Source organism: Mytilus edulis, chromosome 9 (assembly GCF_963676685.1).
Source record: "Mytilus edulis chromosome 9, xbMytEdul2.2, whole genome shotgun sequence".
Lineage (NCBI taxonomy): Eukaryota > Metazoa > Mollusca > Bivalvia > Mytilida > Mytilidae > Mytilus > Mytilus edulis.
Window position 1 is genome coordinate 79,770,065 of NC_092352.1, and position 14,471 is coordinate 79,784,535.

The 14,471-nt window shown below is 33.1% G+C and overlaps 1 protein-coding gene across 1 annotated transcript in view; it reads left to right on the forward strand.

Moving 5' to 3' along the window:
- LOC139489145 (uncharacterized) overlaps positions 1-14,471 on the forward strand; it is a 49,921-nt gene that overhangs the window by 11,338 nt on the left and 24,112 nt on the right. Inside the window, exon 3 of the mRNA XM_071275304.1 lies at positions 623-667. Within this exon, the coding sequence (XP_071131405.1) occupies positions 623-667 (45 nt within the window). The remainder of the gene's footprint in view (positions 1-622; positions 668-14,471) is intronic.

Here is a 14,471-nt window from a genome sequence, read left to right on the forward strand (position 1 = left end):
AGGGGAGGTTTGAGCGCTTACAAATATGTTTCAACCAGCAAACGTTTGGATCCATACATCATGTTCATATAGGTTATTTCGCTGGCTGAATAATCATGCGTATACTTGTATTTATTCAGATAACACTCTTATTATTTGTTTTTTAATTCTTTCAATATATATTATGAAATACTGAGATGTTGTTTGATTTAAAATAAATTATCTATGGGTATCAGAATGACGTGGGAGCAAACATCGGTGTCAGTAAGGCATTCAACAATGAGTAAAACATATACCATCGGACACTTCCTGATTTATATAAGAATGCAATTCACGAAAGAAAAGATAACCAATAATAACTACTTAATAACAGGTGTCCATCTTGTGACATTTGCATCTATAAATTATTAATGCAAAAAAGATTTTGGTGAGGGGAAACATTTTCCAATTAACAAAGCACACTTTAAATGTCTGACATCGATTGAAAAACTTTGGCGTGTCTGATTTGCCTTTTTACTGACACGTTATGTTCTCTTTTGTTTGCCAGAATGGTAAAACATAATGCACATGTATGTTTAACCTGTAAAAAAATGAAGTATATGTTTTCATAATACTGTTAAAATAATTGAGTATTTGATTGCAGTGTTAAGGTTGATTATCGGTGTCACTCTTCTAAATCAATGCAGGGGTGAGTCAACATTTAGTTTTGCTACATAATGTGTACCTGTAAGGGTGGATTATGCTTACTGAAACTTTGTTGATAAGATGAAACCTGCAATTGTTACTTCAGTTTAGTTATCCTTGATTTAGTCATTGTAGGAGAGTTTAGTCAAAGTATTTAGGTAAATGATCGGCATTTGAAAATGTTAGCTTATCGAAGCAGGATCATTGTTTGCAAGAATGCCAGGACAATCTGCATAAAAAAGACAACATTTGCACGTTCGATAGGTGGATAATGGAATTAATTGGATTAATTCATACTAATCTAACTTAAATAGCCACAGTAAAATATTATTCCTCATAACATATAACAGATAAAGAAACATAAAAAACAAGAGTCAACTGCAGATCACATAAAATGAATTATGCATTGCGTACACACAAAAAAACGGAAATTTTCTTGAAATACTAAGGATTGCCTACCTATTGACTAAATTAGCTCAGTAGTAAACATTATGTACACCAGATGTGCATTTTGTCTACAAAAGACTTATATGTGATACTGGAATAAACGGAGTTGAAAGCCAATTAAGAACGAAATTGAAGAGCATTGAGGTATGGAACGCCGGAACTGTCTTATAGTGTAAATATTTAATGTGTTCTGTCGCTTTGTCTTTACGTCCTGTCGTTTCATCTTTATGTTATGTGCAAATGTCTGTATTTCATGACACGGCATCTCTGTACTATGTCAAATTAGTTATTTGTTTGGTCAAAGACTTGTATGATATGTCATTGCTAACGTTTGTTGTGTACAATAGGCATTACATCATGCTTTAACTACTATATATTCTGTCAATACTTCGAAACTTTATGATCAACCACCTTTACATTCTCTCATATTTTATCTATGTTGTGTCTTTTCTTCTTTTACGTATGTCAGTTAAAAATTGCGTCCTGTCTCAAATGTGATTGTTATGCCGAATGTTCTAAAGGTTTTGTTTTGATGCACCTTTGTTCTATATAAACCTCATGATATTGTAGTCTTTTGGCGTTATGTTGTGATTATACATATGTATCTCCAGTGAAAAACACAACACATCGTGGTATAATTCATGTGCGTTTTGCAGAACAATTGATTCTCTCTGTGAGCATTCATTACGTTATGTGCAAATGACTTTTACATTATGTGCAAACAACTTATACGTTTTGTGCAAACCTCGTTTACTTTATGTGCAAACATCGTTCCCCTATGTGCAAACATCGTTTACCCTATGTGCAAACATCGTTTACCCTATGTGCAAACATAGTTTACCTTATGTATAAACACATATTGCGTTATGTGCAAATACCTATTAAGTTATGTATAAAAACTACATCATTATTTGCAAACACTATTACGTTATGTGCAAATACCGCTTACAGTATGTGCAAACACCGATTACGCTATGTGCAAATGCCTATTACATTATGTCCAAACATCTCTTACGTTATGTGCAAACACCTTTTACACGGTGTATATTCAGAACGCTTGCTTTCAGATTCAATCGCCGGTAACGCTTGCTTTCAGATTCTGGAAAAACGTACTTTCCGATATTCCAAAAGAAAATTCAAAAGACAGTTGAAAGGTTGGTTGCCTCAATCCTTAAATAAACAATACAATACCGTTTTTCGTGAATGAAATTGTAGTTGACGGAACAAAACAAATAACCAGGTATCGATATTCATGATTTATTATCACTTAAACTTGTAGATGAAAGTGATTTCGTTTACAACAAAACTGCGTTCTCTTGTTAGACAGAAAGCACTGTCAAACTTGTCAAAATAAAAAAATATCTTATCAACATTTTCCAAACTTTCTCAACATAGTATTTAAAAAAGGTATATATATCATTTTCATTCAAAATGTAAGACAACAAATGATTTCATCAGATGTATTCCCCGTTTTTCTGAAAATCAATGTGTAACGCTTACTTTAAGATTTAGGAAACGCTTACTTTAAGATTTAAAGAGCACCAGTTCAGTAAAATGTAGTTTGACGAAGCTTTCCCTCACACAAGGTTACAAGGGACACAGGATCTTTTATTTATAGCACCATTTAAAATACAAAATATTATACCAGTTGTTATTTTACACATTATAAGACCGTGGCGGATTCTGTGATGGAAGGGTTCCCGGGATTAATGCATAAAAATAGGGACATAAGTTGACCCCTTTTTTCTAAGTTGGACCCCCCCCCCTTTTTTTAAATCGCTGGAACCGCCCATGTAAGAGGTCTTCAGTATAAATCACCGTGCAGTAGTTATTTCAAATCACAACAAACAAATTCCTCAATTTTTGTTTAGTACTGGTTTATCTCTGACCAAGGGGGTGTGGGAGTGAGAATAGGGGATACATGCGTTGGGGTAGAGGAGTATGGATAGGGGCGGGAAAGGTATGAGTTTGGGTAGACAAGAGCGAGTCAGTTGCCAGAAGAAGCGGAAAGGCTATTAATTGCAAATGTAATTGCACATCTTTCCAAAAAATCGCCTTTCATAATTTTGTTGACCGGACTACGGACGACCAATTCATAGTCTTGAAAGTCAAGCACTTTGGGAAAAGATCAAGTCCAAAAATAATTGTTATGAAGTCTTGAAAGACAAATTTATTTTTTCCTGGGCATGAAGGCTTCACAGGAAAAAATCAATACATCATTATTATTCGAACTAGCAGCTATCCTAGGAAGCAATGAAATCGTTGGCTCTGAAACTAAATAAATATTCTTATCGACTTAAGTAGTGTGAACACAGATCAGTTTGAATAGTATTTTTTGGGTGTTCGACAGTGTTTTCTGACAAAAAGAGTTCTCTGGTTTTCCCCATAGGGTTCTGTATTGAACTGTTGTGCCCAATGACAGTCAACCTGTACCAATTACTGAAAATAACCACGTCCACTTGTATTTTTTGGTATTTGTACTTTTATCCATCTGATGAGTAATTCAGTGGTTGTCGTTTGTTTATGTGTTACATAATTGTTTTTTGTTCATTTTTTGTGCATACATTAGGCCGTTAGTTTTTTCGTTTGAATTGTTTTACATTGTCATTTCGGGTCCTTTTATAGCTGACAATGCGGTTTGGGCTTTGTTATTGATTGTTGAAAGGCGTACGGTGACCTATAGTTGTTAATTTCTGTGTCATTTGGTCTCTTGTGGAGAGTTGTCTCATTGGCATTCATACCACATCTTCTTTTTTTAATATTATATTCAATATTGCGTTTTACTGTTCAATGTATATAAGAAGATGTGGTATGAGTGCCATTGAGACAACTCTACATCCGAGTCATTCTTTGTAAGATTAAATCATTATAGGTCAAGGTAAGGCCTTCACCATGGAGCCTAGGCTCACACCGAACAGCAAGTTTGTTTGTTTTTAAAGTTTATCCTTATAGCATCTACATATTTGTACTATGGTACGGTTTCGAAAATTGTATCAACTGTGTTGACCAAATATCCTACACGTCATGATTCATTCACATTATAGATCACATTTCAAACGCACACTATCGGTTTGCGTTCTTAAAAATCCGGATAATAATGTCAATGAATCCGGATTCAAAACATTTGATGAAATTAAAGTTTGACATTCGAATTCAACTATTAGATTCATATATGCGATGACGCAAAAAGTAAAATCACAAAAATACTGAACTCAGAGGAAAATCAATTCGGAAAGTCCATAATCACATGGCAAAATCAAATAACAAAACGCATCAAAAACGAATGGACAAGAACTGTCATATTCCTGACTTAGTACAGGCATTTTCAAATGTAGCAAAATGGTGGATTGAACCTGGTTTTATAGCTAGCTAAACCTCTCACTTGTATGACAGTCGCATCAAATTCCATTATATTGTCAACGTGAACAAAACAAACAGACACAATAAGTAAAAATGTCAAAAATAGGGGTACAGCAGTCAACATTGTGTTATCATCTTAATCACTATAAAAACAACAAATGTAACGAAGAAGCACAAAAAGGCATACATCAAATTAACATCCTCATTTTGATTATATTATACGATTTTATTTGCACCCATCAAGGAAGGAGGGTTTTGAGTACTAGTGTAAAATTGCGCGTTTGAAATTCACACAGGTAGACATGAAATAATTTTGTCGTTCAAAGTATGACGGGATGCATAAATACAGTCACGCAAAATAGATATAACAAAAACTGACTTAACAGTTAAAGTAATAATAATAAATAAAATAATAGTGTGGTTCAAAGTATGACGGGATACATAAGTACAGAGTCACGTCAAATGTATATTACAAAAAAAGTGGGTTAACAGTAAAAGTAATATTAATAAATAAAATAATTTTGTCATTCAAAGTATGACAAGATACATAGGTACAGAGTCACATCATAAAATAATTTTGTCGTTCAAAGTATGATGGGATACATAAGCACAGAGTTACGTCAAAAGGATATCTCAAAAAACAGACTTAACAAATGCGTATTCTTTTCCTGAGTATCAGTGCGTATGTTTTCTATTTACTATTTTGTGCGCTAAAAACCCGCGTGTATGCAATAATATGAATTTCACTCGTGAAAGTGCATCTGATCTAAATTCATGACACAGCAGAAAGAGCTTGACATTTGAATTTTAAGAGCAGTCATCATTACTAACGATATTCTGACCTCTAGCTGTTTCTTTTTTTTTTAGTCACTGTCCTATCATTAAAACTTTGACCTTTTCGAAAAGCTAAGGATTGTCTACCCCAGGAATAGATTCCTTAACTATGTAGTTTATTTGGCCTTTTAACTTTCATTCGAGCGTCACTGGTGCTTTTTTGTAGACCTAACTCGCGTCTGGTATACATCATTTTAATTCTGGTAGCTTTTTATATAAATTGGTTATTTTGAAAGTGTGTACAGGTAGTCATAAAACTTCTGAATTAAGATATTCTTCGGCAAAACTAAGTTTCCCTGAAGAATGTTTGAATTGATTTGAGTAAAATAAGGAAATAACAGTCTCCGGGACAAGTTTGCAATTCCGCTGAGTGCAAAAGTTGTCACCTCAATTTTTAGAGTTAAGTCAAAATGAAGTTGATAACTTGGTTGGTATTGGGTCCCTGATATTTGTCCTAAATTTTTTTGGCTCTAGCACCACTGTTGAAAAAGTTATGCCCCTTTTTTCAACAATTTCCTCAGAGGAAAAGTAGTTTTCCTCAAGGGAAATCAAATTTCCCTAAAGGAAAAAGATTTTTCCTCAAGGGAAATTGTTTTTTCCTCAAGGGAAAAAGATTTCCCTTAGGAAATTTGCTGCATAAATATTGCCTTTGAGGAAATTCTATTTCCTTAGAGGAAGTTCTATTTCCTTAGAGGAAATTCTATTTCCTTAGAGGAAATTCTATTTCCTTAGAGGAAATTCTATTTCCTTAGAGGAAATTCTTTTTCCTTTGAGGAAATTTGCAGTTTCAAATTTTCCTTTGAGGAAATTCTATTTCCTTAGAGGAAATTTGTGGCTTCAAATTTTCCTTTGAGGAAATACTTTTTCCTGTGAGGAAATTTGTAGCTTCAAATTTTCCTTGGAGGAAATAATTTTTCCTGTGAGGAAATTGTTGACAAACACTTTTCCTTGAGGGAAAATTCAAGACAACAAATTTCCTCTAAGGAAATCATTGTTCTTCAAATTTCCTCGAAGGAAATTTCTGAACATCAAATTTCCCTTAAGGAAATGTTTTCCCTTATTTTTAAATTGTTAAACATTTCTTCAATATACCATGTATACAAACAGTATGAATATAATTTTTACAAGACTGAATAATTGATACAAATGATATTTAAAACTTTAATAAATGTTTGACTCAACATTTTAATGACATTGAAAATTAATACAGTCTGACTGTTAAGGTCTAGGTATTGTTCATACTTTTTATATAACTTTAACTTTGATTTATAAAAACAAATTGTAGCAATGGATTCTGTTTTCTTTGTAATTGTTTCAACGCACTACATTAATAAGCAACCAATTTGAATGTCATACCATTTGTAGTGTTCTAAAGAATTTGTTTATATTTGCAGATCAAATAATAAAATAAACACTTTTCCTGTTATTTTAAATTAAAATGTTCTTCTGTTTCAGCTTGTGTACAGTTATTCAATCCACTAGTAAGAATTCAGTGAATACATTATTCCATTCACTAAACATTTTCCTTCAATTCTAAGAGAAACATTTTTGCAAATTGTTCTTCAATGATCTTCTTCTGTATATTTGATATGAGGGAGCAATGTAAATGGGTGGGTAAAACTGGTGTTCCTTTTTTCAACAACAAAATAGTACTTTTTCTGCATTTCTCCTTTCTTTCGACTAATATATATAATATGTTGTTGCTTTTATACAATAGTGTTTTTGTGTACTATGATAGAACTCCATTTTGTTTAAGGTTATTATCATGTGATTATGATGAAATTTCCTATTTCTTTTTTTGCAGGAAAGCACACATTCCAGTTCAATGTCCTCTTCAGTTATGACCTATTGATCATAAAAACAAAGATGTCTGATCACCTATAAATACACAAAATAAACAAATAAAATGTTATAAATGGAGAGAGAAACAGCAATACAAGTTTATTTTGTCATGTTTATAAACATTTTAAATATATTTCCTTTCTTACTTGTGAATGCTTTTGTCTATAGTTCTTATATTAGTTGATTTTGTGCATTTGTCAATCTTTCAAGTTGAGGCAGTTTGCTCTTTATACATATATGTTGAGCTGTTAAACCACTGTCTTAAATTAGGGTAGGGTTGAGTGCTCATAAACCTGTTTTTTATTACATGCATTAGTTTTTATGGATTTCTAACTTAAGCTGTCAGTTACTGTGAGTGCTTAAAACTTTGTGTCTTTTCAATTTAGGGAAATGTATAAATTTGTTGCTAACTGTAAACCAACTTATTTTCGCGAGCGATTTATTTTCACAAGCAATTTATTTTCGCATTTAGAAATATAACGTGCATATAACTCGTCACGAATGTTTTTCATATATGTATCTTCCCTTATTAAAATACATTAAGTAAACTGAAAAATTGCATAAAAATAAATAGCTTCGATGTAGACTAGAAGGTATAAAACACAAAAATAAAGTATTCGCGAAAAATTAGTTGGTTTACAGTAGTCCAGTCTGTGTTTGCAGGAAATTTACAGCATTAGTTGTCTGGTGGAGAGTTGTCTTATTGGCAATCATGCCACATCTTATTTTTATATAATCTTGCCATATTCCTATTGTGCCTGTCCAAAGTTCGGAGCCTGTAGTTGTTGTCAGTTTACTCAGACACTTAAATTTAGTGGTTGTTGTTGTTGTTTCATACCGGTCATATTTATATTTTGTAATTTATTTTGTTATAAACTAGGCAATTAGTTTTACAGTTTGGATTGTTTCAATTTTTCATCTGAGGGTCTTTTATAGCTCCCTACTTTGACTATAGGGTATGGATTTTCTCATTATTGAAGGTCTTCACAGGCCTACTATTGCTTTCTCAAAGCCATGATCAATAGTTTTCATATCTAATATACCACATCTTTTAATTTTTATAGTAATCATGAAAATCATCTTTCAAGTTCAATAACTTTTAACTTAAAAATAAAAGTGGCGCCTTTACCATTTACGTTTAGTTGGCTTCTGCAAATTATAAATTGTCTATCATTTCTGCTGTTTATAATTTCTCTGTATCTTCTATAGTTCTTGTCCTATACATAAAAGAGTAAAAGTTATTATTGAATGACATCTTGCATCAATATTTTTTTTGCTGTTTAATGTACATGATGTATATTAATGTGTGTTTAATAAAAATCTGTACCATGAGTGCTTGATAAGCTTGTTGCCCTTTTAGCTGGTTTTTATGCTTTAAATGAATTTTAATAATCAACTAGAAAAACTATGAGCACTGCGCAAATAAGACCCCCCCCCCCCCCTTAAAAAAAAGGACTTGCACACACAGTGGTATTCATTGACATAAAACATGAAGATAATTTGGCTCCATTTAGAGATATCTTGTGACTACAATTTTAAGGCTGTGATTTTTTAACCAATAAATTTCTAAAACCTTTCAAAGTTTGAAAATGGACAGATTTTAAATAACTTTCAAACAACTAAACTTCCTTAACTCTGCATCTTATACAAAAATATACATGATAAATAGGGGATGATACTCCAGCTTGCATATTAATTATTCAAAGTTTTAAAGGAACATAACTGAAGAACGGAAAAATATTTACTACCAAAATTTGAAATTGATCTGATTTTGTGGTAAAAAGTATTGTTTTAAATTTTAATAAAATTTGGTTGAGGTAAACTTAAGTTAAGTTAGAGGACGGAAACAAAAAAAATATTATTTTTCCATTTTTAAAGAATATAACTCTAGAATAGTAAAAGAGACACTACCAAAATTCAAACTTAATCTGTATTTTGTAGTGATAGGCATTGTGTATAAGTTTCATAACATTTGGTTGAGACAAACTAAAGTTTAGAGAACAGGAAATCAAAAATTCAACATTTTTCCCCATTTGTAAAGGGGCATAACTCTAGTACAGTAATACTGATATCACCAAAATTCAAACTTGATCTGAGTCTCAGTATTGTGATAACAAGCTTTTGTAAAAGTTTAATTAAATTTGGTTTAGGCAAACTAAAGTACTGTCAGAGAACAAAAAACAACTTTGAGACAGACGGACAGATGATCAAGTGTTAAAACTAAAACTTAATGCCCCCTCCACTATGGGTTATGAAAATGAAAAGGGAGTTTATGCCAAGATATAAAAACAATTCACCGAAGTTTCATAAAAATTTGTGAAAGCATTCTTGAGACTATCCAAATCCCAATAGCACAATGACATAAATCACAATTTTTTAAAATTGAAAGGAAAATTATCATGATTATGTTATACAAAAATAATTCACCAAGTTTCATGAAAATTGCTCAAAGCATTATTAATAGTACTAGAACACACCCGTGATATCGCGGGTCCGTGAATGAATTAAAGTATATAACTATATAACTATGCGCAAGCCTTATTTTGATATTAGTATTGTCATCTGATAAAGTCATCCCGATTATAATATACGCAGTTTTCTCTGCTTTCAAATCTTTCTGTTTGAATCCGTCGAACTGGAACTTATCAATTATTGGTAGTATTAATTAGTTGGAAAACAAAAGGTCCAGGAATGGAATATATGTTTTAATCAACAGCATTGTCCTATATGTATATTAGTTATAAAGTTGAATTCTTTGATTCGCTGCTTTACGTCATGCCCGCTAACAAATTGAAAACTGTACCTATACGCCTTATTTTAGTCCAGATTTTTAGTATTCGTATTGTTATCTTAGAAAGTTTTACTGATTAAAATGCTACAATAGGTTACAATTTGACAATCTAGTAGTGTCAACCCTGTGAATATGACCCGTGTATATAGCATATTTATCCTGAATACACCGTTTGGTGGTGCGCCTGTCAGATGCGAAACATACAAATAAGGTAATAGGTAACAGGTGAATATACTATTGGTATCGGTATCGAACTCAACCCGGAACTTCTTAATTATTGGCAATATTAATTATGTGGAAAACAAAAGGGCCTGGAGTGGTGTAATTTTTAATCTACACCTTTGTACTATATTAGTTATATATAAAGTTGAATTCTTTGATTCGTCGTTTTTACGTGATGACGGCTGACAAATTGGACCTCGTATTTTAGTATTATAGATACTGGGAAAATCCCCCCTTTTATGAATAAAATTCCTAACTTTAAATTGCCAAATTTAAAATCTTTAAAAATTAAAAAGGAGCTTAATTATATCAATAGATAATCAAAGTATTATGAAAATTTTATGATTAATGTATTCTAATTCCAAGACTATCTAAGACATGGTTTGTTTGAATTAAAACAGTTGGAATAAAGTACCTGCTAGAATTCAGGGGAATTAAAGCAAATCAGGCTATCTTCTAGATTATCAGACAATTGACTGTAGAAAAGGATTTTTTTTTTTCTTATTAAAAAAAACAAAGAGAAACTGACAATGCCAAGGCAAAACACAAGATGTAGAAAAGTAAAACAGTGTTGAATTCATGTGCTCAGTCAGTCAGTGAGAGTTGGCAGATCCTGACCCACTATATTTATGCTTAAAAACCTAAAAATCATAGAGCATGTAGAGTACTAGACATATTTTGTAAATACAATGAAGAGGGGGGATAGGACCTTTATCGGGACTCCGGGATCGGGTGTTTTTAAACTGGGGATTTCGGGATTGACCCTTTCGGGATCCGGGAATCCCTTTTTTCGGATTTCGGGATGTCAGGATATGCTTTATTTAAATTCGGGACCTCGGGATTTCATTTTTTCAAGTCCGGGATTTCGGGATCAAGACCCCTCCTATCCCCCCTCAATGTACTTGATTAAAATGTTGTCATAAATAGCATAGACAGCTCTTAGTCTTGAGAACCACATGTGTTAATTGTGCGAGTATAATCATGATGATAATCATGCACAAGATTTGACTTCTAAAAAGCCTATATATTAAAATTTTCTGAAGATATTGCACGCATTTATTAATATGACCAATTTTAAGAAATGCACAAAGATGTGAGATGATTTATATAATTGTATTTGTAATTTCAGGAATTTACAGAAAAGGCTTTTAACCCCACTGCATTTTGCACTTTTCCACATGTCAGGAGCCAGAAGTTATGGCCATTGTGACCTTTGTATGATTTTTATTTTAGTTTCTTACTTTATATTGAGGAGTATGACGTCCATTATCATTATCACTCAACTAGTATACATTTTTTGTTTAATGGCAGGCTTTCAATGGCAAGCTAAAGCTAGCTCACAGACACAGATCCAGGGGGTTCGAAGGTTGGAACCCCCTTTTATTTTTGACGATCAATGCATTTGAATGGGGAATGTAGTTCGAAACCACTCCCCTCCCCCCCCCCCCCCCTGGCCCATTTGTCCTGGGTTAGGAACCCCTTCTTTGAATGGCTGGATCCACCCCAGTGTCAGGTTGTGGGATTTTCTGGTTGCATTGAAGACTCATTGGTGACCTTTGGCTGTTATCTGCTCTTTGGTCAGGTTGTTATCTCTTTGACACATTCCCCATTTCCATTTTCAACATTGTTCAATGATCTGATGATATGGCTTTCACATTTTCAGTTCTATTATCATAATTATAAATGTTAAACTTCTTGTTGATTTGGTTTCACATTTCGACTTCGTCGGGGGAAAGTGTCCCAGTAATAAAATAGCCTTGCAAGACGTCATAATTATTTGGACTAGGTTTTCACCACCATCAACATAATTTTTTTGCTAAAGATTGTCGCACTGTGGAAGAAACGAGTTTGGCGCGTTAACAAAAATATAATTGTCTGTGTTGACAGGTTAGCATGTGTGCATACCAATATTTAAATTTTCTAAGACGTCTTCTTTCTGAATATTTGGTCCATTTCTTGGTAAAATACTGTTAGATCTCGAGTGTTGTTGTTTTACAAAAACGATCAAGTAATGTAGGGGAGAGAAACTAACTTAAAAGACCAAAATAAGCCACAACTTATGGGGTCTCATTGGGGGTTTTGTTCACGGATCACGCTTGGTTACTTTTTTTTTTAGATTCCCGCATCCCGCTTACACTATGAAAATAAGCAATTCTGATATTTTCGTAATTTCCCGTGTCCCGCTAAACTTCCATTCCCGTTTTCACGGCAAAATAATTTGACTTTCATGTCAGTGTCACGCTTATATCCGCCTCGACAATCCCGCGTCCCGCTCAGACCCCCCCCCCCCTTTTATAGATACATAAATAATTTAATATGCAGTCAGTAGCCAAATACACATGTATAATATACTTTTAGACGACCCAAGGATTTGTATAGTTAAATCTAACAATACAAATCCTTGGACGACCTTACTCGACTCATTTCACAGAAAAATCGAAAATACTCATTGGTAATGAACATTTTTTAGATCATTTAACATTTAGATTTTATAACTTTAAACAGAGACATATATATACATATATGTCTCTGCTTTAAAATTTACGACCATATAGATTTTTAAAAGATCATTTAATCGAAAGATCATAGTTTGTCAATGAGCACCTGTAACCCGGTACTGCATTTTTGTTTGCACGCGTCAAGAAACAGTTAAAAGTGCCGGGATCTGACAGAGCTTTGAAGAGCTTATTTTCTCGTATGATCTATGTCTGTTACTGTGAATGTATTATATATATTTATCACAAAAAGCTAGTGCTATTTTCTTTTCTTTTAATATAAAGCCCCACCCCTCCTCCAGCTTATCCTGATTAATTTACGATCACTCTGAATGAAGAAAGTAAGAAAGTCACAATTCTCATACTAGGTATTTTAAAATCTGGTCGATAGTTGTCTCATTACGAATCATTTAATTATTTACATCTCCTTATTTTTTTAACAAGAAAGCTTTATTTAGATGCGGTATATTGATGAATGTGTATCATGCAGCATGGTTGTAAATAATTGTTAAATGCAGCACAAAAGATACATCATATATCACACTCAAGTCAATCCGCATGTAAAAAAAATCCTACCAAATGACTAGTAGTCTTTAAAAAAAAATCAACTATAGCATACCAAAATATATAATTTGTAAAGACTTGCATGCAATTAGGCCTATAGCTCTATATTCCTATAGATTTCATAACCATACGAAAAAAAGGCAGATTATGTGTGTGTAAGTTTTTCAGAAAATTTCAGAGAGACACTTCCTAATCAGGTGATATCAAAATACCAATTTACAAATACAGATCTTCTGCCTGTTGTATATTGCTTACTTTGATTGTATATTGCCAAACTCCCACATTTAACAAATTACATCGTAAATATACATGTTTTGTGCGGATGGCAGAAATTCAAAATTGATCCTTCAAGAGACAAGTGAATGTTGGAGATACTCGATCATTCCCTATTGTTAAATACTGATTAATGTCGGGTGCGCCTAAACAGTACTAAAAAAAATAGTGTACATGTATGTTCAGGAAGAAAACAAATTAACAAAATTAATAATAAATACGATAGGTAGGTCTTGTAATTGAGACCGCCCGTAATACGGTCGGAATATTTTCGACTGCCACTGAAAAGGAATGGACAGAAAATTGGCATTATACCAGGCTACTAATACAGCCGGGTTCCGTAGAAATACCGCAAAGGACCTCCTTAGTGCACTAAGAACAAAAAAGTGCACCAAGGACCTTCACATAACGACCCATAACTAACATACGTCCTTGCCTGACATCAGTAATAAAGTTATCTTGCATAGACGACAGTTATGATTTGTATTCTCTTTTTCACCAACTTGAAATTATACAACGCTAAACCGTTAGTTTATTCAACAACCACCATTAATTAATCAATTAGTAACGATCAAGAGACAATTGTTTTTTGGATAAGGTTGATTGAACATGATGATTGGGAAATTCCGAATTTGCAATAAGCCGTTGGTCACGTGCCGAGTGGCACGCGCAGATTAAAAAATTATTTAACATCTTTTGATTGACACCAAACTTTATAAATGTGAGGTATTTACTCATATCCTCTTACATCCATGCTTTTTGGGGTCTTATAACATCGTTTTAATGTCCTTAGTGCAAAAACTTACTTCCTATTGTACTAAGAAGTCCTTTGCGGTATTTCTACACACGGCTACATTTTGTAATACAGTCCACTCGAAGGATTGTTGCTAGGATCCCCATTCTTACGTGGCTGAGCACAGCCCAATGGACGTTCCACTATCCTTCTACTAAGGTTTTAATGCCGGTGTCCTATAGCCATT